Source organism: Rana temporaria, chromosome 10, assembly GCF_905171775.1.
Source record: "Rana temporaria chromosome 10, aRanTem1.1, whole genome shotgun sequence".
In the NCBI taxonomy this organism is placed as follows: domain Eukaryota; kingdom Metazoa; phylum Chordata; class Amphibia; order Anura; family Ranidae; genus Rana; species Rana temporaria.
Window position 1 is genome coordinate 5,520,027 of NC_053498.1, and position 22,858 is coordinate 5,542,884.

Below are 22,858 nucleotides of genomic sequence, written 5' to 3' on the forward strand. Positions count from 1 at the left end.
CAGCCTGAAAAGATCCCCCAGCAGCTAACATCAATAGAGCCTCCAGCAGTCAGCAGCAATAGACCTCCCCCAAAAGAATACACCCCACAGCAAAAGTAAGTCCTCCACCAGCAACAATAGATCCACCCCAGCAACAAAAGACCCCTGCCAGCAACAATAGATCCTCCAGCCGTCAGCAACAATAGACCCCCCAACAACAATACATCCCCCACCAGCAACAACAGATGCCATAGCAACAACAATAGACCCCTCCATCAGCCAGCAACACTAGACCCCACCCCGCCACAGTAGATACCCCCCAAAAAATAACAACAAACTCTGTAGCAACAATAGATCCCCAACTAGCAACACTACACCACCACCCCCAGTGACAGTATATCAACAAGCAGCCAGCATCAAAATATATGATGAGACTGTGCACCTTCTCCCATTGAAAATTGCCCTCATAATGAGTGATCAAGGGGGAGACAAAAGAAGAAATGCATTGGGGGGCCAGAATGATAGAAAGCAATGTCTATAGATTGAGAATTAGAAAGTTTATGGCAATGTAACCAATTAAGTGCTTACTGAGTGTCTGCTGTATATGAGATATATATAGAAGAGATTACATAAACTTCTATAAAGGAGATGGTGTTCTATTTATTCTATCTCGTGTCACCTGTTGTTGAACCTGATGTTGCCTATGTCACATAATAATTTAATATTAATACCTGGGCATTGTACAAGGAAGTAAAATGTTCCCGGGAAATACCCGGCCAAAGGCAGAATACACCTCTCCTCGCGTATTTGTTCTCTTGGCACCATTTCTGCAGACTCTTATTTAAAAGGCTCAATTAATCCTTGAGATGTTTCCGGGAGTAAATATTTGGCTCGCTAACTCCGTTTATCTGCTGTATTGCTTCACAAATAAAGTTCTATCGCAATCTACCGGTTTCACCAGAAATCTGTTGAATCGCGCAGCAAATTAAATTAGAAGCCGATAAGCTAAGTGTCTAAAGGAAAGATAAGATTTTCATGCTTCGCGTTCAGAAGATGCCAATTTCTAAGCGTGGTTTTCTCACCAGGGCTGGAAACGTAGAGATCCTCGGAGGCGTAACCTTACCTGGTTTCTTGAGGGCCTTTATGTTATTTAAAGGTTATGGGGTCTGCTGTCCCCTTTAAAGAACATAGATTAGAACCCAACTTCTTCTTCTCCATCCTAATTGAGTAACTCTGGCCATACTCCAGGCTGTACTCCTTGGGGTTGTCCCCTTTAAAGAACATAGATTAGTACCCAACTTCTTCTTCTCCATCCTACTTGAGTAACTCCGGCCATACTCCAGGCTGTACTCCTTGGGGGTGTTCCCTTTAAAGAACATAGATTAAAACCCAACTTCTTCTCCATTCTAATTGAGTAACTCTGGCCATACTCCAGCCTGTACTCCTTGGGGGTGTTCCCTCTAAAGAACATGGGTTCTAATCTAACTTCTTCTACTCCATCCTAATTGAGTAACTCTGGCTGGACTCCAGGCTGTACTCCTTGGGGGTGTTCCCTTTAAAGAACATAGATTAGAACCCAACTTCTTCTTCTCCATCCTAATTGAGTAACTCTGGCCATACTCCAGGCTGTACTCCTTGGGGCTGTTCCCTATTAAAGAACATAGATTAGAACCCAACTTCTTCTTCTCCATCCTAATTGAGTAACTCTGGCCATACTCCAGGCTGTACTCCTTGGGGGTGTTCCCTATTAAAGAACATAGATTAGTACCCAACTTCTTCTTCTCGATCCTACTTGAGTAACTCCGGTCATACTCCAGGCTGTACTCCTTGGGGGTGTTTCCTTTAAAGAACATAGATTAGTACCCAACTTCTTCTTCTCCATCCTACTTGAGTAACTCCGGCCATACTCCAGGCTGTACTCCTTGGGGGTGTTCCCTTTAAAGAACATAGATCAGAACCCAACTTCTTCTTCTCCATCCTAATTGAGTAACTCCGGCCATACTCCAGGCTGTACTCCTTGGCGGTGTTCCCTTAAAAGAACATAATTTAGAACCCAACTTCTTCTCCATCCTAATTGAGTAACTCCGGCCATACTCCAGGCTGTACTCCTTGGGGGTGTTCCCTTTAAAGAACATAGATTAGAACCCAACTTCTTCTTCTCCATCCTAATTGAGTAACTCTGGATGGACTCCAGGCTGTACTCCTTGGGGGTGTTCCCTTTAAAGAACATAGATTAGAACCCAACTTCTTCTTCTCCATCCTAATTGAGTAACTCTGGCCATACTCCTTGGCTGCGTAACCTTACCTGGTTTCGGAGGACATATATATTTATGTTATTTCTATGTCATGGAGAACATAGAGCAACTCTGGCTGTACTCTGGCCATACTGCTTGGGGAGTGTAACCTTACCTGTTTTCTGATGACTTAAATATTTATGTTATTTAAAAGGTCATGGGGTCCCTTTTTAAAGAAAATAGATTAGAACCCAACTTTTTCTCTGTCTTAATTGAGCAACTCTGGCTGTACTTTGGCCATACTCCTCGGGGGTGTAACCTTACCTGGTTTCTGAGGACTTATATATATATATATATATGTATGTTATCTATAGGTTATGGGGTCTGCTGCTCCCTTTGAAGAACATACAGTAGATTAGAACCCAACTTCTTCTTCGTCTTGAGTAACTCTGGCTGAACTCCAGACTTTACTCCTTGGGGGTGTAACCTTACCTGGTTGCATGGGTACTAATTTATTTATTTTGCTTATAGGTGATAGGGTCTGCTGTTCCCCTTAAAAAAAACATAGATTATAACCCAACTTCTTCTCCATCCTAATTGAGTATCTCTGGCTGTACTCCTCAGGGGTGTAACCATACCTAGTTTCTGGGGACTTATAATTCATGTTATTTATAGGTTATGGGGTCTGCTGTTCCCTTTAAAGAACATAGATTAGAACTCCTTGTGGGTGTAACCTTACATGGTTTCTGAGAACTTTATGTTATTTTGTAGGTTATGGGGTCTGCTGTTGCCTTTAAAGAACATAGATTGGAACCCAACTTCTTCTTCATCCTAATTGAGTGACTCTGGTTTCTGAGGACTTATATATTTATGCTATTTAAAAGGTCATGGGGTCCCTTTTAAAGAAAATAGATAAGAACCCAACTTTTTCTCTGTCTTAATTGAGCAACTCTGGCTGTACTTTGGCCATACTTTACTCCTTGGGGGTGTAACCTTACCTGGTTTCTGGGTAATTATCTATGTTACTTATAGGTTATGGGGTCTGCTGTTCCCTTTAAAAAACATAGATTCGAACCCAACTTCGTCTCCATCCTAATTGAGTAACTCTGGCTGTATTCTGGCAGTACTCCAGCTGTACTCCTCGGGGGTGTAACCTTACGTAGTTTCTGGGGACTTAAAATTCATGTTATTTATAGGTTATGGGGTCTTCTGTTCCCTTTAAAGAACATATCTAATAACGTGCATCATATCTAATAACGTGCATCTGTCTTTGGGGGTCGTGCTTGTAACTGTCAGCCTTGCAATGTCTTATGTCTTGGAGTTCCGTAACAGCTGGAGGGCCACAGGGTGTGCAACTATGGTTTAAAGGTGGCTTTGGCATGCCTGAAGCTCACTTTAAGGTCCCCTAAATTCTGTTGCAGCTCGATCAATCATGGTCAGTTTTGGTAAATGTCCTCCTCTAATTTTGGAAATGTCTTCTCCCTTTTGCTCTGTTCTACATCGATGAGATGGATGGATGCCAAGCCAATTGTGCCAATTCCTTCAAAGATCCTAATCTACAGTTTCCCCTTGGCTTACACATCTTCTCATTGTTCTTCCAGATTTCATAAGAAAGTCGAAACACAGAGAACCGATTCCTGCATCCTCCTTCCGGGTCGACATGAATAACGCAGTGTTTTTGTTGGGGTTGATTTGCATCGCATTGATCGCCGGAGCTGGTGAGTTGCCTAAAATAAGTGAAATGGAAAAGTTTCACCGGGAAGTGTTGCAAGCCATGGGTGTACTGTTGCAGAAACCCACAAAATATTTGCCAAAACTGGCAGGAGGAAGGTTATCGTTGGCACTGTTATTGGAAAAACATGACATGATGGGCTCAATGGGCACTTTATTAGGCAGACTTTCAGTGCCCAAGAACATGACGAGGGCTGGAGAGTTTGCCAAATCGAATGTGTTCACATACTTTCACACCTCTCATTACCATAGGTGTGCGCAGCCTATTGCATTCCAAATGTATTAAAACATGGACGGTGTTAGTGGGGCAGGGGATGGAGTCAGTAGAGCATTGGACTTGTCAGTAGGTCAGACGTCGTTGGTGTCGGTAGTTCAAATGTCATTGGTGATGGTAGGGCAGATGTTGGTGTCAATAGGGCAGATGTTGGTGTCAATAGGGCAGACATTGGTGTCGGTAGGTCAAACATCATTGGTGACGGTAGGGCAGAAGTTGGTGTCAGTAGAGCAGACATTGGTGTCGGTAGGGCAGACGTTGGTGTCAATAGGGCAGACATTGGTGTCGGTAGGTCAGACGTCGCTGGTGACGGTAGGTCAGACGTCGCTGGTGTCGGTAAGTCAGACGTCATTGGTGTCGGTAGGGCAGACGTCATTGGTGTCGGTAGGGCAGACGTTGGTGATGGTAGGGCAGATGTTGGTGACGGTAGGGCAGACGTTGGTGTCAATAGGGCAGACATTGGTGTCGGTAGGTCAGTGGCTGGTGTTCGGTAGGTCAGACGTCATTGGTGTCGGTAGGTCAGACGTCACTGGTGTCGGTAGGTCAGACGTCGCTGGTGTATCGGTAAATCAGACGTCATTGGTGTCGGTAGGTCAAATGTCATTGGTGACGGTAGGGCAGACGTTGGTGTCAATAGGTCAGACGTCGTTGATGTCGGTAGGTCAGACGTCGTTGGTGTCGGTAGGTCAGACGTCGTTGGTGTCGGTAGGTCAGACGTCGTTGGTGTCGGTAGGTCAGACGTCGTTGGTGTCGGTAGGTCAGACGTCGTTGGTGTCGGTAGTTTTTTTTATCATTTTTTTTTTTTTTTAGGAGCTGCATTGGGGACTTTGGTAAAATATTAGCAGGGGAATCTGCGCCGCACGGGTTAATTAGGGTGTGCCCAGGCACACCCGGCACACGCCTATGCTTATTACATTGGTAGACTTTCTACCTTGACAGATAGGAAATGGAGGAAGGTACCCACCGTGGCTATAAATGATGGAGTCTGTTTGCGACCCTACTTAGAACCGCCACTTTGATAACCTGAAAAGTGTCTTCAACGTTAACCACTTCAGCCCCAGGAAAAATTGGCTGCTCAATGACCATTTTTTGCGATTCTGCGCTGCGTTGCTTTAACTGACAACTGCGGGGTCGCGCGACGTGGCACCCAAACAAAATTGACGTCCTTTTTTTTTCCCCCACGTCGCACGACCATGCAATTGTCAGTTAAAACGGCGCAGTGCCGAATCGCAAAAAGTGGCCCGGGGCTAAAATGTGGTTAAGGAGGAATGTTCTTTTTTTGGCGCCCCTGCCAAAGATCCTAGCAGTTTTATCAGAATCGTTTTTTCGGAATCGAAAATAAAAGTAAAATGCTGAGAATGTAAGACAATGAATGGCGGAGGCGGTTCCACTCCATCCGGTTTGGCTGAAATTCAGAGGCAATCGGAGCCAAGGAAGGTCCAAAGTTCAAAGGTTTTAATTAGAACAAAAACTAATTTACTAATTTTCTTTTTTTTAGTTTAATAATTCACGCGGCTCTGTAATCATTTATGCAATGTGGCATTTTTTATTTCTTTTTATAAAGCAAGCACTACCTGAATGCGACTTGGTATCTGCCTTTTAATCTGAAAAATAACTTTCAGGCATTTTAGACTGAGCAGCCCGTGGCATATTGACGGGCCCCTTCCCCAATCTCCGTCCTAATGGAGGCGAGGGGGGCCGGGAAAGAGCACAGGGGGGGTCGCAGAGCACGAGGGGATAGCAGAGAGCATAGGGGGTTCTGGAGAATGTGGGGGAGTGAAGGGTACTGTGAGGGTCTGGTAAGCACGGGGGGGGGGGGGGGGGGGGGGTTGCAGAGAGCACTAGGAAGGCGATTGGGAGCACGGGGACAGAAAGCACTGGGGGGGGAGTCTGAGAGCACAAGACTAGGGGGATGGAAAGCAGGAGGGGTGGGGAGCCTGAGAGCACAGGGGGGCTGGAGTGCACATTAGAGAGCACTAGGGGGGGCTGGAGAGCACATGGGTGGGGGAGCTGAGAGCATGGGAGGGTCTCAGAGCATGGGGGGGGGCTGAGAGCACTGGGGGGGCCTGAAAAGCAGGGAGGAAGTCAGAGCACTGGGGGGGGGGGGTGGAGAGCACATTGGGGGGACCTGAGAGCCCAAGGAATGGGTAAAAAGATTTGGGGGGGGCGGAGAGCACATAGGGGGGACCTGAGAGCCCAGGGAAGGGGTCAGAGAAAGCTAGGGGGTAGAGAGCACATGGGGGGACCACAGAGCCCAGGGAGGGGGTCAGAGAGCACTGGGGGGGGGCGGAGAGCACATTGGGGGGACCTGAGAGCCCAGGGAAGGGGTAAGAGCATGGGGGGGGGGGGGCGGAGAGCACAGGGGGGGGGCCCTGAGAACCCAGGGAAGGGGTCAGAGAGAGCTAGGGGGTAGAGAGCACATGGGGGGACCACAAAGCCCAGGGAGGGGGTCAGAGAGCCCAGGGAAGGGGGTGGAGAGCACATGGGGGGACCTGAGAGCCCAGGCAGGGGGGTCAGTGATTGGTTGCTAGAGGTTACAGCACATCATCTCTTCACTGCAGAGGGGCATGATATACATATGAATGCCGCCGCCCTCAGCTATTAACATATGAATGACGGTCATTTACATGTACACACAGGGTCTGCAGGTGAGTCATCTGTACACAACAATAGGGCAGAGCTGGGCAGCATTAGTAGCAGCACTTCACGCTGAGATATCAGGACACAGCACGGGACTAAAACTTCAAGGGACAAGGGAATGTAAACTGGGATAGTTGGCAAGTATAAGGCAGCCGCTTTGTGCCCCACAATGACAGGGCCCAGGGCACCTGCCCCTTTTGCCCTGCCTTAAAGTTGGCCTTGACTCAGCTGGGCTTTAAAAAAATAAAAAATGTGTAAATTGATATTTTCCCATTTCTATTATTTGCTGTTTCCACGCAGATTCCGATGAAATCGCCTGTCCGCGGCAAGTAACGGGGAAGCAGTACAGGGATGTCAGCTTCCAATGCTTTTACTCCCCAACTCCCAAGGCCAACAAATACAGCCGCAAGTTCTGTTGCCTGCAAGGCTCCCGCCCCGGGAGGTGCAAACACACGGTCGTCTCCGACAGCGGTTATGCGTCCGACCAGTTCCTGGAGAGGATCCAACTGGTCGACTCCAAAGGGGAAAGTTTTTTTACCGTCACCATCGTCGGATTAAAGAAGGAAGACCAAGGCACTTATATATGCGGCATCGGGCAGGATGAGAACGGGATCAAAGGAGTTCTTAGTCTGTCAGTTGTTGAAGGTAATTGTAACGTCAGACCCCCCCCAATCCACACCCCAATTCCATTAAAAGAGGGTGTGTGATGGGGGACTGTGTGATTGTGGGGCTCTGTGATGGGGGACTGTTTGTTTGGGGGTTCTATGAAGGGGGGACTGTGTGATTGGAGGGCTCTGTGATGGGGGACTGTGTGATTGGGGCCTTGTGATGGGGAATGGGTGATGGGGGGGGGGGGTTGTGATGGGGGACAGTGTGATTGGGGGGCTCTGTGATGGGGGACTGTGTGATTGGAGGGCTCTGTGATGGGGGAATGTGCGATTGGGAGGCTCTGTGATGGGGGGATTGTGTGATTGGGGGGCTCTGTGATGGGCGACTGTGTGTTTGGGAGGCTCTGTGATGGGGGACTGTGTGATTGGGGGGCTTTGTGATAGGGGAATATGTGATTGGAGGGCTCTGTGATGGGGGACTGTGTGATTGGGGCTTTGTAATGGGGACTGTGTGATTGGGGGGCTTTGTGATAGGGGAATATGTGATTGGGGGCTTTGCAATGGGGGGCTGGGTGACTGGGGGGCTCTGTGAAGGGGGAACTGTGTGACTGGGGGGCTCTGTGATGGAGGACTGTGATTGGGGGGCTCTGTGATTGGGGGGCTCTGTGATGGGGGGACTGTGTGATTGGGGGGCTCTGTGATGGGGGGACTGTGTGATTGGGGGGCTCTGTGATGGGGGGATTGTGTGATTGGGGGGCTCTGTGATTGGACGGCTCTATGATGGGGGCCTTGTGATGGGGGAATGTGTGATTGGGGGGCTCTGTGATGGGCGACTGTGTGTTTGGGAGGCTCTGTGACGGGGGACTGTGTGATTGGAGGGCTCTGTGAAGGGAGGACTGTGTGATTGGAGGGCTCTGATGGGGGACTGTGTGATTGGGGCCTTGTGATGGGCGACTGTGTGTTTGGGAGGCTCTGTGATTGGGGACTGTTCGATTGGGGGGCCTGTTTGTTTGGGGGCTCTGTGATGGGGGACTATTTGTTTGGGGGCTCTGTGATGGGGGACTATTTGTTTGGGGGCTCTATAAAAGGAGGACTGTGTGATTGGGGGGCGTGTGATGGGGGGACTGTGTGATTGGGGGGTCCACATTTTTGCACATTTTTAAAGACTAAAAAAAAGTGTGAGAAACTCCTCTCTCTACAGATGTTTGTGGCCCCCTTAGGCTGTTGAATGGAACCATTCTAAACCTTTTCTCCGCTGTCTCCACAACAGATTCCCAGATCTTAGAGGACGCTGTACTTCTCTACGCCGAGCTGAGGGGCTCCGTCGTCTTTAAGTGTAATTATAATGAGCAGGGCGCCCCGCAGAGGAAGTTTCTGTGCAAGGTCACAGAAGATGGCTGCCTGGACGTCATCGACAGCACGGGGAGGACAGACCCCAGCTACGAAGGGAGGGTTAGCGCTGACGTGAAGGCGGGGACCTTCACGGTAAAAATGGTGCAGGTACACAAACTAGACGCCGTGTATTATACCTGCGGCTCCGACAACCCCGAAGAATCCAAAGATACGCCAAAGTTTGATTTACGGATCAATGAAGGTAAGAAAAAAATCTGTGACCCGCGTTCAATACAATTAAATCTGAGATACATCAATTCATGGATTTATGTATCCGATGTACAGCTAGTGTCAGTACCTGGATCTGTATTGGCCTCTAGTAATCCCCTGTACAACATCACTCAGACGGGGAGGGCAGCAATAGGAGCCAATCAGATATGGGCATCCTGACAAGGAACATCCTCCTGTTGTAAATGATGCACGGTCTCCCATTACAGATGCAGCTGTTGGGTGCGATGTGTGCACGTGCCTATTCTAGCCAAGCCCAGCTAGAGAAGGAGAGAGCACATGCATGCACGTGCACATTGCACAGCCTCCTCTAGCTAAGCTCAGCTAGAGAGCGCATGCACAGTGCAGGGCCTCCTCTAGCTAAGCTCTGCTAGAAAAGGAGAAAGGGAATGTGTGTGCTTGCATGTGCATGGCCCTCTCTAGCTAAGCTCAGTTAGAGAAGGAGAGAGCACATGCATGCCCTCCTCTAGCTAAGCTCAACTAGAGAAAGAGAGATCACATGCATGCACGTGCACATTGCACAGCCTTCTCTAGCTAAGCCCAGCTAGAGAAGGAGAGATGCACAGCCCCCTCTAGCTAAGCTCAGCTAGAATAGGAGAGAGCACATGCATATTGCACAGTCTCCTCTAGCTAAGCTCAGCTAGAGAAGGAGAAAGGGAATGTGTGTGCTTGCACAGTGCACGACCCCCTCAAGCTAAGTTTAGCTAGAGAAGGAGAGAGCACATGCATGGCCATGCACGGCCCCCTCTAGCTAAGCCCAGAGAAGGAGAGAGCACATGCATGCACATTGCACAGCCTCCTCTAGCTAAGCTCAGCTAGAGAAGGAGAGAACACTTGCGTGCACAGGCACATTGCACAGCCTCCTCTAACTAAGCCCAGCTAGAGAAGGAGAGAGCACATGCGTGCACATGCACAGCCTCCTCTAACTAAGCCCAGCTAGAGAAGGAGAGAGCACTTGCATGCACATGCACAGTGCACGGCCTCCTCTAGCTATGCTCAGCTAGAAAAGGAGAAAGGGAATGTGTGTGGAATGTGTGTGCTTGCATGTGCATGGCCTCCTCTAGTTAAGCTCAGTTAGAGAAGGAGAGAGCACATGCATGCACGTGCACGGCTCTCTCTAGCTAAGCTCAGTTAAAGGAGAGAGCACATGCATGCACGTGCACGGCTCCCTCTAGCTAAGCTCAGTTGGAGAAGGAGAGAGCACATGCATGCACGTGCATGGCTCCCTCTAGCTAAGCTCAGTTGGAGAAGGAGAGAGCACATGCATGCACGTGCACGGCTCCCTCTAGCTAAGCTCAGTTAGAGAAGGAGAGAGCACATGCATGCACGTGCACAGCTCCCTCTAGCTAAGCTCAGTTAGAGAAGAAGAGAGCACATGCATGCACGTGCACGGCTCCCTCTAGCTAAGCTCAGTTAGAGAAGGAGAGAGCACATGCATGCACATGATCGGCTCCCTCTAGCTATGCTCAGTTAGAGAAGGAGAGAGCACATGCATGCACGTGCACGGCTCCCTCTAGCTAAGCTCAGTTGGAGAAGGAACGGGCACATGCATGCACGTGCACGGCTCACTCTAGCTAAGCTCAGTTGGAGAAGGAGCGAGCACACGCGTGCACGTTCATGAGTTCTGGATTTAACGTTTAATGAGTTCTGGATTTAACGTTTAATGAGTGTTTAACTATAAGAAAATTGTGACTTATTCTCTGCAGTGACGGATATTCCTCAAGGGTCTCGTCTTCTGACCCCCAGGCCGGGGGGGTCTCTGTCCGCTCAGTGCAATTACAACCCCAAAAAGAGTTACACCGAGAAATTCTGGTGCAAACTGGAAGGCGGAGAATGCAATCCGATCGTAAAAACCGATGGGTACGTGAAGAGCGCTTACGAGGGAACGGTACTCATCCATGACAATTCTACCAGCGGGCAGATGCAGGTCCTCATGACCAACATCTCCAGCAAGGACGAAGGCTGGTACTGGTGCGTGATGATCGGTGAAAAGCACGACCAAACGTCTGCCGTACAGGTCAGGATCTCGCAAGGTGGGTGAGGTACCAGAAACCCATTTCTGTCCAATATATAGAGAATAGAAGTCCATAGATGCCAACTGTCCCGGATTTGCCAGGATAGTCCCGCATTTCAGTCCTCTTGCCAGGCTGTGTCCCGGGTCCTGGGATCACAGCATCACCCTTATTGGCATTAATGACTCAAAAAAGGGTACCAATGGGCAGATTCCTAATGGATTCGCCAAAGGAATGTATAGAGAATAGAATTCCATCGATGCAGTGGCGTTGCTAGGGGGTGCGGGGGGTGCGGGCCGCACCGGGTGACACCCACTAGAGGGGTGACACCATCCCGATTAAAAAAAAAAAAAAAAAACAATTTTTTTTTTTTTTTAGCTGACATGACCAGAGGTGCAGGTGGCTGTGTAATGTAAAAGGGGTGCAGTGATGCAGGGTGCTGTGTAATGTAAAGGGGTCCAGAGGTGCAGGTGGCTGTGTAATGTAAAAGGGGTGCAGTGATGCAGGGTGCTGTGTAATGTAAAGGGGTCCAGAGGTGCAGGTGGCTGTGTAATGTAAAAGGGTCCAGAGGTGCAGGGTGCTGTGTAATGTAAAGGGGTGCAGAGGGCTGTGTAGTGTAAAAGGGTCCAGAGGTGCAGGGGGCTATGTGATGTAAAGGGGTCCAGTGATGCAGGGTGCTGTGTAATGTAAAGGGGTCCAGTGATGCAGGGGGCTGTGTAATGTAAAGGGGTCCAGAGGTGCGGGGTACTGTGCAATGTAAAGGGGTCCAGTGGTGCAGGGGGCTGTGTAATGTAAAAAGGTCCAGAGGTGCAGGGTGCTGTGTAATGTAAAGGGGTCCAGTGATGCAGGGTGCTGTGTAATGTAAAGGGGTCCAGAGGTGCAGGGTGCTGTGTAATGTAAAGGGGTCCAGAGGTGCAGGGTACTGTGCAATGTAAAGGGGTCCAGTGGTGCAGGGGGCTGTGTAATGTAAAAAGGTCCAGAGGTGCAGGGTGCTGTCTAATGTAAAGGGGTCCAGTGATGCAGGGTGCTGTGTAATGTAAAGGGGTCCAGAGGTGCAGGGTGCTGTGTAATGTAAAGGGGTCCAGAGGTGCAGGGTACTGTGCAATGTAAAGGGGTCCAGTGGTGCAGGGGGCTGTGTAATGTAAAAAGGTCCAGAGGTGCAGGGTGCTGTGTAATGTAAAGGGGTCCAGTGATGCAGGGTGCTGTGTAATGTAAAGGGGTCCAGAGGTGCAGGGTGCTGTGTAATATAAAGGGGTCCAGAGGTGCAGGGTACTGTGCAATGTAAAGGGGTCCAGTGGTGCAGGGGGCTGTGTAATGTAAAGGGGTCCAGAGATGCAGGGTGCTGTGTAATGTAAAGGGGTCCAGTGATGCAGGGGGCTGTGTAATGTAAAGGGGTGCAGGGTACTGTGCAATGTAAAGGGGTCCAGTGGTGCAGGGGGCTGTGTAATGTAAAGGGGTCCAGAGATGCAGGGTGCTGTGTAATGTAAAGGGGTCCAGTGGTGCAGGGGGCTGTGTAATGTAAAGGGGTCCAGAGATGCAGGGTGCTGTGTAATGTAAAGGGGTGCAAGGTATTGTGCAATGTAAAGGGGTCCAGAGGTGCAGTTGTGGAGAGGGGTACACAGTAGTAACAAAAAGATATTGAAGGATGCAGAGGTATGCAGGGGGCACAGTGGGGTGTTTTTACATTTTAACGTGGGGGGGGGGTGCCAGATATTGGATCCGCCCCGGGTGCCAAATGCTCTAGGCACGCCCCTGGCCTATAGGCTCCTGAGATGTGAATTCGGGTTCTGGAGAAAGAGAGGTGGGGGGAGGGGACAAAAAATGGAGAGAAAGAAGAAGGGATAGAACAAGAAAGATGGATAGGGAGCGAGAGAAAAAGGGAAGAAAGGAGAACAGAGAGCAAACAGTAGGGTAAAAAATATTTGAAAAATTTTACTGGGGGGGGGGGGGGGGGGGGGGGTGACACCATATTTTACCGCACCAGGTGACACCAACCCTAGTGACGCCACTGCATCGATGCCAACTGTCCCGTATTTTCCAGGATAGTCCCGTATTTCAGTCCTCTGCCAAATATACGGAGAATAGAAGTCCATAGGTGCCAACTGTCCTGCATTTGCCAGAAATAGTCGCTTACATAGGTGTGCGCAGCCTATTGCATTAGTCTGTGCACCCCCAAAACCCAAACACACGCTACCGATCGCTCACAGTGTTCATTCAGAAAGGGGGCTGTTCTCCATTCAGGAAATGCCTCACAGCTTCTCCCCAGCCAATGAGAACAAAGGGGTGTGGACTGTGGAAGGCAAAGTGGAAGCCCAGTACTGGAGCGTGGCTGTGGGGCCTTAAGGCAGTTCAGAGCTGGACTTTGTGGAGGATATAATAATAATATCACAGGGAGGCTTCAGGGCCCCCCTGGAGCTAGGGGCAGGGTAGCGATTGTGACCCCTGCAACCCCTTATGCTAAGCCCATGACTCAAGGTAGACCCCCTCGGTGTCACAGAGACAGGAAGTGAAGGGACACACAAAGTTCAACTCAAGGCGCCATGTTGGGTGTCATGGGACAAGGAGTGATGGACACAGGAAGTTCAGATTAATGGAGACCCTCTTGGTGTCACTGAGACAGGAAGTGAAGGGACACAAGAAGTTCAACCCAAGGCATGACGTTGGGTGTCATGGGACAAGGAGGGATGGACACAGGAAGTTCAGATTAATGGAGAACCTCTTGGTGTCACTGAGACAGGAAGTGAAGGGACACAAGAAGTTCAACCCAAGGCATGACATTGGGTGTCATGGGACAAGGAGGGATGGACACAGGAAGTTCAGATTAATGGAGACCTCTTGGTGTCACTGAGACAGGAAGTGAAGGGACACACAAAGTTCAACTCAAGGCGCCATGTTGGGTGTCATGGGACAAGGAGTGATGGACACAGAAAGTTCAGATAAATGGAGACCCTCTTGGTGTCACTGAGACAGGAAGTGAAGGGACACTGGAAGGTCAACTACTCAAGTCATGGCATTGGGTGTCATTGGAACAAAGAATTAGGGACACAGGAAATTCAGCCCAAGGGAGATGCTCCTTGGTGTCACTGAGACAGGAAGTGAAGGGACACACAAAGTTCAACCCAAGGCATGGCGTTGGGTGTCATGGGACAAGGAGTGATGGACACAGGAAGTTCAGATTAATGGAGAACCTCTTGGTGTCACTGAGACAGGAAGTGAAGGGACACAAGAAGTTCAACCCAAGGCATGTTATTGGGTGTCATGGGACAAGAAGTGATGGACACAGGAAGTTCAGATTAATGGAGAACCTCTTGGTGTCACTGAGACAGGAAGTGAAGGGACACAAGAAGTTCAACCCAAGGCATGGCGTTGGGTGTCATGGGACAAGGAGTGATGGACACAGGAAGTTTAGATTAAGGGAGATTCTCCTTGGTGTCGCTGAGACAGGAAGTGAAGGGACACACAAAGTTCAACCCAAGGCATGTCATTGGGTGTCATGGGACAAGGAGGGATGGACACAGGAAGTTCAGATTAATGGAGACCCTCTTGGTGTCCCTGAGACAGGAAGTGAAGGGACACAAGAAGTTCAACCCAAGGCATTGCGTTGGGTGTCATGGGACAAGGAGTGATGGACACAGGAAGTTCAGATTAATAGAGACTCTCTTGGTGTCCCTGAGACAGGAAGTGAAGGGACACTGGAAGGTCAACTACTCAAGGCATGGCATTGGGTGTCATTGGAACAAAGAATGAGGGACACGGGAAATTCAGCCCAAGGGAGATTCTCCTTGGTGTCGCTGAGACAGGAAGTGAAGGGACACACAAAGTTCAACCCAAGGCATGACATTGGGTGTCATGGGACAAGGAGGGATGGACACAGGAAGTTCAGATTAAGGAGACCTCTTGGTGTCGCTGAGACAGGAAGTGAAGGGACACACAAAGTTCAACCCAAGGCATGACATTGGGTGTCATGGGACAAGGAGGGATGGACACAGGAAGTTCAGATTAAGGAGACCTCTTGGTGTCACTGAGACAGGAAGTGAAGGGACACAAGAAGTTCAACCCAAGGCATGGCGTTGGGTGTCATGGGACAAGGAGTGATGGACACAGAAAGTTCAGATTAATGGAGAACCTCTTGGTGTCACTGAGACAGGAAGTGAAGGGACACTGGAAGGTCAACTACTCAAGGCATGGCATTGGGTGTCATTGGAACAAAGAATTAGGGACACAGGAAATTCAGCCCAAGGGAGATTCTCCTTGGTGTCACTGAGACAGGAAGTGAAGGGACACACAAAGTTCAACCCAAGGCATGACATTGGGTGTCATGGGACAAGGAGTGATGGACACAGGAAGTTCAGATTAAGGAGACCTCTTGGTGTCACTGAGACAGGAAGTGAAGGGACACAAGAAGTTCAATTCAAGGCCTAGCACTGGGTGACACAGGAAGTGTGGCTTGAAGCAGAACCTGGAGTGTCACCAAGACATTTCCCTTTATAGCCCTTTCTAAACAATTTTTTTGGAATTCTACGCTGTATGATAAAAGTGCGTGTGCCGTGTATATAATATAATCTGAATTTTTCTGCAGAAAACCTCCCAGGACTGTCTGGAAACACATTTGTCCAAGTGCCGGCCGGCGACCCGGCCAAAATCACCTGCTACTACCCCTGCAGGTATAAAAGCGCGGAGAAGTATTGGTGCCGGTGGAGGAACGACAAGTGCGAACCTTTGAGAGACGTGGAAGACACTCAGGAGAGTCAGCTGGTCACCTGCCAGACCGAGGAGCTGGTCCTCACCCTCAGGTCCGTGTCCGAGAAGGACAGCGGCTACTACTGGTGTGGAGTCAAAGATGGCGGCCGGTACGGGGAGAGCATCACCTCGCGCCTCATTGTTGTGGGTGAGTTCTGGTCCAACGAGAGGAACGGTCATTACCAAGTCCAAAAATACATGAGAGTCTCATTGTCATGAATGGGGTGGGAAGGATGTTCATATCTAGGACACAGAGCCGGACCCAGAGACGTCTCCTGTGTGTGGGATCCCCAGAGGCCGACGGCCAACCATCCTTCCATCTCTACACACACTATTATTGTGGAGGATGGGAAAGGGCCGTCGATTTCTATGTTGTACTTCAGGGTCTCCAAACTTTATAAACAAAGGTCCAGTTGACTCATTTTCAAACTTTTTGGGTCAGTGGAGGAGAACATGTCATGGTGTCAGTGGGAGGAATAGTGCCCCATCATTGGTATATATGGGAGGAATAGTGTCCCATCATTGGTATATATGGGAGGCATAGTGCCCCATCATTGGTGTCAGTGGGGGGAATAGTGCCCTATCATTGGTGTCAGTGGGAGGAATAGTGTCCCATCATTTGTGTCAGTGGGAGGAATAGCGTCCCTATCATTGGTATCAGTGAGAGGAATAGTGTCCCATCATTGGTGTCAGTTGGAGGAATAGCGCCCCATCATTGGTGTCAGTGGGAGGAATAGTGCCCCATTGTCAATGGCATTGACAGGAACAATGCCCCACTGTTTCTGATGGTGTGGTGGATTAAGGCCCCAAGGGCCAGGTAAAAATAAACAAAGGGCCACATCTGGCCGCAGTTTGGAGACCACTATTGTAGTAAATGCCTGTCTTTCCTTACCCCAGAACCCAGCAGGGGCGTGTCCAATGTCAACGGACGGGCCAACCTTGGTGGAGAGTCAAGAAACGTGCAAGTGATTGTGACCCCTGCCAGGTTAGTCCTGGACGAGTCTGCAGAGACATCTGTTATGGTTCAGAAAATTGCATTTTATTAGTTTTATGGGTGTGGCCTGGCAGAAGCCTAAATTTTGAGTATTCAGTCTCTCCTCTGGCCCCGCCCCCATCTCCCCTGGCATGCCCCCTCAAGATACCCACTGTACCCCACTCACCAAACTTCTCCTGCCCTGAGTCCTTCTTGAAGAATTTACTCGGACCGTGCGTACCGACTGCTTCTCCAGCTCCTCTGTTCCAGGTCACCTTCTCCATGACCGTGTAAGGAGAGGCTCCCTCCCAGCTCCTGAGCTCCTCCCCCCCCCCAATGGGGGTTGGCCTCATTCTGCAGTCTAACACTCCATTCGACAACTCCCCTCCAGTGGGCTGGACCTACGTTTAAGTAGGAGGCCTGCCCCCTGCCAATCCTAGCTGGGGATTGGTCAGGGATCCTCACATGGACTCCCTGCCACTCAAATTCCCAGCCCTGCCCCTCTTCCAGAACTTTCACCCAAAAACTGAAAGACAGGTGGTCACACCCACTGCTACACTAACCACTCCCTGCCCCCCCAGGTCAATACAAGCAGGCCTAGCATGCAGCATAGGCCTGCCTAAATTTGCCTGCACTGGCAGCTATCACCCAAAACACCTTACCCCTAGCACCTACCTATGGCAGAGGGCGCTACGCCTGCATACACTTACAATACATACACTTAGAATGTTAAGGAGTCTTTTTATTCCTAATTCCTGCTACTCTACAACCTCCTATTTCACTGTTGACCTGTAAAGCCGGCCGAGCAAATGGAAGGGTGCAGGAGGAAGGATGCAGGAGGAAGGATGCAGGAGGAAGGGTAGAGGAGGAAGGGGGCAGGAGGAAGGGGGCAGGAGGAAGGGGGCGGAAGGAAGGGTGCAGGAGGAAGGGTGCAGGAGGAAGGGTAGAGGAGGAGGGTGCAGGAGGAAGGGTGCAGGAGGAAGGGTACAGGAGGAAGGGTGCAGGAGGAAGGGTGCAGGAGGAAGGGTCCTGGAGGAAGGGTGCAGGAGGAAGGGTGCAGGAGGAAGGGTACAGGAGGAAGGGTGCAGGAGGAAGGGTGCAGGAGGAAGGGTGCAGGAGGAAGGGGGCAGGAGGAAGGGTACAGGAGGAAGGGTACAGGAGGAAGGTTACAGGAGGAAGGGTTGGCCTTCACCACTACTAGTCAAATCTTGAAGACCAGAATCCAAGCCCCCTGCCCCCCCCCCCCCAAAGCTTCTTCAGGTGGTTATTTGATAACTTTTCAAAGTTTGTTGTTCACCAGACAGGTTAATTTTAACATTTTGTGACTTTTTTTGAGTACTTTTTTTTTTTTGCCCGTTTCTAGCCCTGACGGCAACAAGAGCGGCACCGTCACCGCCGCCGTGGTCTCTGTGTGTGCCGCGGTATTGGTGGTCTGTGCTGTGTTCTTATTCATCAGACTGAGGCGGAGGAAGAATTCGGGTAAGTATGACCGGTGTGTGTACACATAATCTGTGATGACAAAAATTATTTATTGGAGGGCGGCAAATAAAATCATGAAAAACGTATTTATCTATCTATCTATCTATCTATCTGATTATCTATCTATATCTATCTATCTGATTATCTCTATCTATCTCTATCTATCTATCTATCTATCTATCTATCTATCTATCTATCTATCTATCTAATTTTCGGAGGGACCTGGTTGGGCCGCCACTGGACTCTAGCCTTCCCTTCCCCCCTAGTGTGTGCTCCTAGGGTGAGAGTAGGAACAAACATATTCTGGCCAGGTATAACCTGAGTCGTTAAATTGGGTCAGGTTTAAGAGAGACCAGGGCTGGATGACTCATCCTGGCAGCTCTCTGGTGCCTCCCCCTTGTGTCTGGAAGTTGGGGAATGTTCTGGAACTAGAGGGTGGGGGTTAGAAGGAGCTTCCATGCATATTTATGGAGTCTTCACCAATATTTCTGCACGCAGGCGCCTGTGACCCTAGGATCAGCCCTGCTCTGTACCCCTCAGTACTACCAGAGTTCCCCCTGAAATCCCTAAGCTGCTCACTTGTTCCCAGGACACAGAATCAGAAAGTATCAAAGCGCAGTGGATCTTCATGACAGCCAGGAAGCTGGCATTCCCAGCAACGGCATCCTTCATATTTCCATGGTTTTGTCTTCTTGTCCTTCCGCAGATCTGGTCTCTGTTGGTAGTTACCGGACTAATATAAGTATGTCTGACCTGGACAACAACACCGGCAAAGAGAACCCGGCGGTGATCGACCTGCAGGAGACCGATATCAGTCGCTTCGAAGGTACGAATTCCATTGTTTGGTGGCCTTCAAGCTGTCCTGTTTATGCAGAATCAACTAACCTTCATTTTCTTCTTTTTCCTTTGTTTTGTTTCTGCTTTCCCATTGGATTTATTTCTACTTTAAGATTCACCGAAGACAAAGAAAAAGGTAAGTCACCCATCTACAGAAATAATTGTAAAAAAAAAAAAAAAAAACACACACCGTTGGGAAAGTCCTTTATTAAAAAAAGAAAAGATTCCAGCGGTGGTAATCCACTCTCGGTCTCCGCTCCAACGCTGTCGGTGTCCTGCGACGGGTGATCTCCTCTCCGCCGGGGTCCAGCGATGAGAAGATCTCCTCTTCATCCAGGTCCAGGATCTAGCGATGAGATGTCCATCCAGCACACGCACCACCGGAGACAGCCCGGCGAATAATGCGGCTTCAGCAGTAACATCTCTTATGTAGGTGAGGGCGGGGCCACCCGTCACGTGACCCCGCCCCCATCTATTTTATTTTTTTACAATTATTCACACTTCCTTTGTGAAATGGTAGAGGTACAAATGTACCCCATTACCAATTCACATAGGGGGGCATGATCTGGGGGTCCCCTTAGTTAAAGGGGTCTTCCAGATTCCGATAAGCCCCCCGCTTGCAGACCCCCACAACCACTGGGCAAGGGTTGTGGGGATGAGGCCCTTGTCCCCATCAACATGGGGACATGGTGTTTTGAGGGGTCACAGACCCCCCAAAGAATCCTCCCAATGTTGAGGGCATGTGGCCTGGTACGGTTCAGGAGGGGGGGGGCGCTCTCTCGGTCCCCCCCCCTCTTTTCCTGCGGCCTGACAGGTTGTGTGGAATTTTGGGGGGATCTCCAAGCCATTTTTTTTTTAATTTGGGATGGAGTTCCCCTTAAAATCCATACCAGACATGAAGGGCCTGGTAACTGAATTTGGGGGGGGACCCCCACGGCTTTTTTTTTTTTATGAATGACTTTTCTCTGTATTGCCGGGAGCCGACAATTCATTATAGCCGCGAGTGGTTTTGAATGACTTTTTTTCCTTCAGAAATGACACTTTGTGCAGAGACAGTTCTAAGCACGGGAAAAAAGCGCTACTTCACAGGCATACTATACACCCCCCTCCCCCCAGGTACGAAATTTAAAGGAATATTTCACTTTTATTGTTTCACTTTAAGCATTATTAAAATCACTGCATTGATACATGTCCCCTGGGACAGGACCCAGGTCCCCAAACACTTTTTAGGACAATAACTTGCATGTTAGCCTTTAAAATTAGCACTTTAGATTTCTCCTATAGACTTTTACAGGGTGTTCCGCGGCTTTTCGAATGTGCCGCGAACACCCCAAATTGTTCGCTGTTCGCCGAATAGGCGAACAGGCAATTTTTCGAGTCGAACGTGAGTTTGATTCGAACTCAAAGCTCATCCCTAGACACCGTCCACTGCTCTACTGACACCTTCAGTATATATACTGTACATATGCACACATATGTTTTTCAGCTTTGGGGGTGCACACCCTAATGCAATAAGCTGTGCACAGCTATGGTTATGGTGAAACCGGACTAAAGGAAACAAAAAGCCCTCATGCCAGTGTGTAGCACAGCAAAGCCTTCTCAAAACAAAAGCCATCCCATTACTTCTAGCAGGAAATAAATATTTATCCCTGCTTGTCTCGGGCCACGCGCAGTTTGCAGGACGCCATGGCGTGCGGTCGTGATTTGCCGCGTGGCTTGCGTTTGAGCAACTCACATCCTGTCTAGACACTCAAAGTAGTAACAGGAGGAAGTTGCAAACCTGCTGATATCAGAACTTAGAAATACTCGCTGTGTGTTCTTATGTTCACAATAGTTACATTGCTAGAGCAATAATGGATTTTATGTTGTCAAGAAATGGTAACCCCCCCCCAAAAAAATGTAAAAAAAAAAAAAAAAGAAAGATCCAAAGATGTATGCTGAATACAGAATAGTTTACAGTTCTGTGATGGTCTAATGCAGGGGGAGGCAACCTCGGCCCTCCAGCTGTTTTTGGAACTACACGTCCCATGAGACATTGCAAAGACCCTGACAATCACAGGCATGAGTTCCTAGAGGCAGAGGCATAATGGGATTTGTAGTTTGACCACAACCGGGGGGGCGCCCCGAGTTTGCCTACCCCTGGTCTAAAGGTAAGGCAGTAAATTATGGTGCCGGTGTCTTGCCCAAAAGGGTCCCCCAGCGGATTATGCCCCCCCCTGTACTGCGCAGGCTCAGCGCTTGCCTCCGAAAATAGCCGAACATGTAGAGCTGAGAGTCAGCTCTAGACGGCGCCTGCGCACACCAAATTGTGCTACACTTCTGACATCCAGGCATGGCAGGACTTAGGGTGGTGGGGGCCCCTGGGCTTGAGTGTTAATTGAAGGTGCCCCCTGGAGCCGACGAGAAGCGGGGGGATTGAAGTTGTTGAGCGGGGGGTGCCGCTGACCGACGATGATCAGTTGTTGAGAGGGCGGGGGGGTTCAATCACTGTTGAGCGGGGGGGAGGCGAGATCAGAGTTAGTTGTTGAGCGGGGGGGCGCGGCATGATCACAGTAGCTGAGCGGGGGGCCCGCGGCACCATCACAGTAGTTGAGCGGGGGGTGGCGAACGTAGTTGTTGAGAAGGGGGGGGTTCTATCAGTGGACGGATGGTGCGTGGTGGATCTTCCTGCTTCGTCCTCCCGGGGCCCCCTATTGGGCGGGGCCCATAGGCTTGAGCCCAGTTAAGCCCAATGGTAAGTCCGGCCCTGCATCCAGGCTTATTCCTTACCATCCCCGTGGACATGGAGGATGTTAAAAAAAGAGCCAGGCAGCCGAGCGAGTGGAACGAGCCGTCTGAGCGAAGCGAGGACGTGAGGCCGACTGGCCACTTACAGCGAGGTCCACGCAGGCGCCGTCTAGAGCTGACTCTCAGCTCTACATGTTCGGCTATTTTCAGAGGCAAGCGCCGCTCCTGCGCAGTACGGGGGGGGGGCATAGTCCACCGAGGGGACACTCATCGGCAGAACACTGGGATTAAACGCTGGTATCTATTGGCATAGTAGTGGTTTGTCTTTGGAAAGGGTCCAGGCTTGGAGCACTGAAAATGAAGGACATACAAATTTTTCAGATAAAAAAAGTTTTTATTTCACCCCAAAAAATCTGGAGATTTTAGCAAAATTTTGCCAGTTCAATAGAGTGGAATGGATTGGAGTTAATGGGGATGGTCTCATTAAAAAACACCCTAATTTTGTAATTTTGGCTCCAATGCATTTTGCTGGAATGGCTAAATTTTTTCAAAATCTCCTTTTTTGGCAAAATGTATGAGAAATTCTAAATGACAATTTTACTACTCCCTAGTGGCAAGAAGGATTTACCTCATTGGTGAGGATGGGTTTTACTTTGAAGAACCAAAGCTGTGCTGAGCTCATCGAGTTGCTGCAATTCTTAATCCAAATGCCGCAGTGGCTTTCCTAATGGCTTCCGAAATGACCTGTCCAATGGCTGCAATGGCTTATCCAAAGATTTTGCCCATGGGATGACCAGCAGACGCAATGACTTGTCCAATGGTTGATCCAATGTCTGTAATGGCTTATCCAAACATATGCCCATGGGATGACCAATTTCTCAAATGGCTTGTCCAATGGTTCATCCAATGTCTATAATGGCCTATACAAAGATGTGCCAATGGAATGACCAATGGCATGTCCAATGGTGTATCCAATGGCTGTAATAGCGCATCCAATGATTCAT

At 49.5% G+C, this 22,858-nt stretch overlaps 1 protein-coding gene across 2 annotated transcripts in view; it reads left to right on the forward strand.

The window, feature by feature from the left end:
• LOC120916217 (polymeric immunoglobulin receptor-like) overlaps positions 1-22,858 on the forward strand; it is a 36,065-nt gene that overhangs the window by 11,063 nt on the left and 2,144 nt on the right. The window contains exons 1-10 of one of the 2 annotated variants that reach the window (XM_040327076.1): positions 14-95; positions 3,815-3,931; positions 7,159-7,503; positions 8,737-9,060; positions 10,793-11,119; positions 15,678-15,986; positions 16,736-16,823; positions 18,175-18,290; positions 18,997-19,116; positions 19,241-19,263. In XM_040327076.1, the coding sequence (XP_040183010.1) occupies positions 3,874-3,931; positions 7,159-7,503; positions 8,737-9,060; positions 10,793-11,119; positions 15,678-15,986; positions 16,736-16,823; positions 18,175-18,290; positions 18,997-19,116; positions 19,241-19,263 (1,710 nt within the window). In that variant the 5' untranslated portion in view covers positions 14-95; positions 3,815-3,873. Of the gene's footprint in view, positions 1-13; positions 96-3,814; positions 3,932-7,158; positions 7,504-8,736; positions 9,061-10,792; positions 11,120-15,677; positions 15,987-16,735; positions 16,824-18,174; positions 18,291-18,996; positions 19,117-19,240; positions 19,264-22,858 lie in introns of those variants that run through there. The other variant, XM_040327075.1, reaches the window with a different exon arrangement.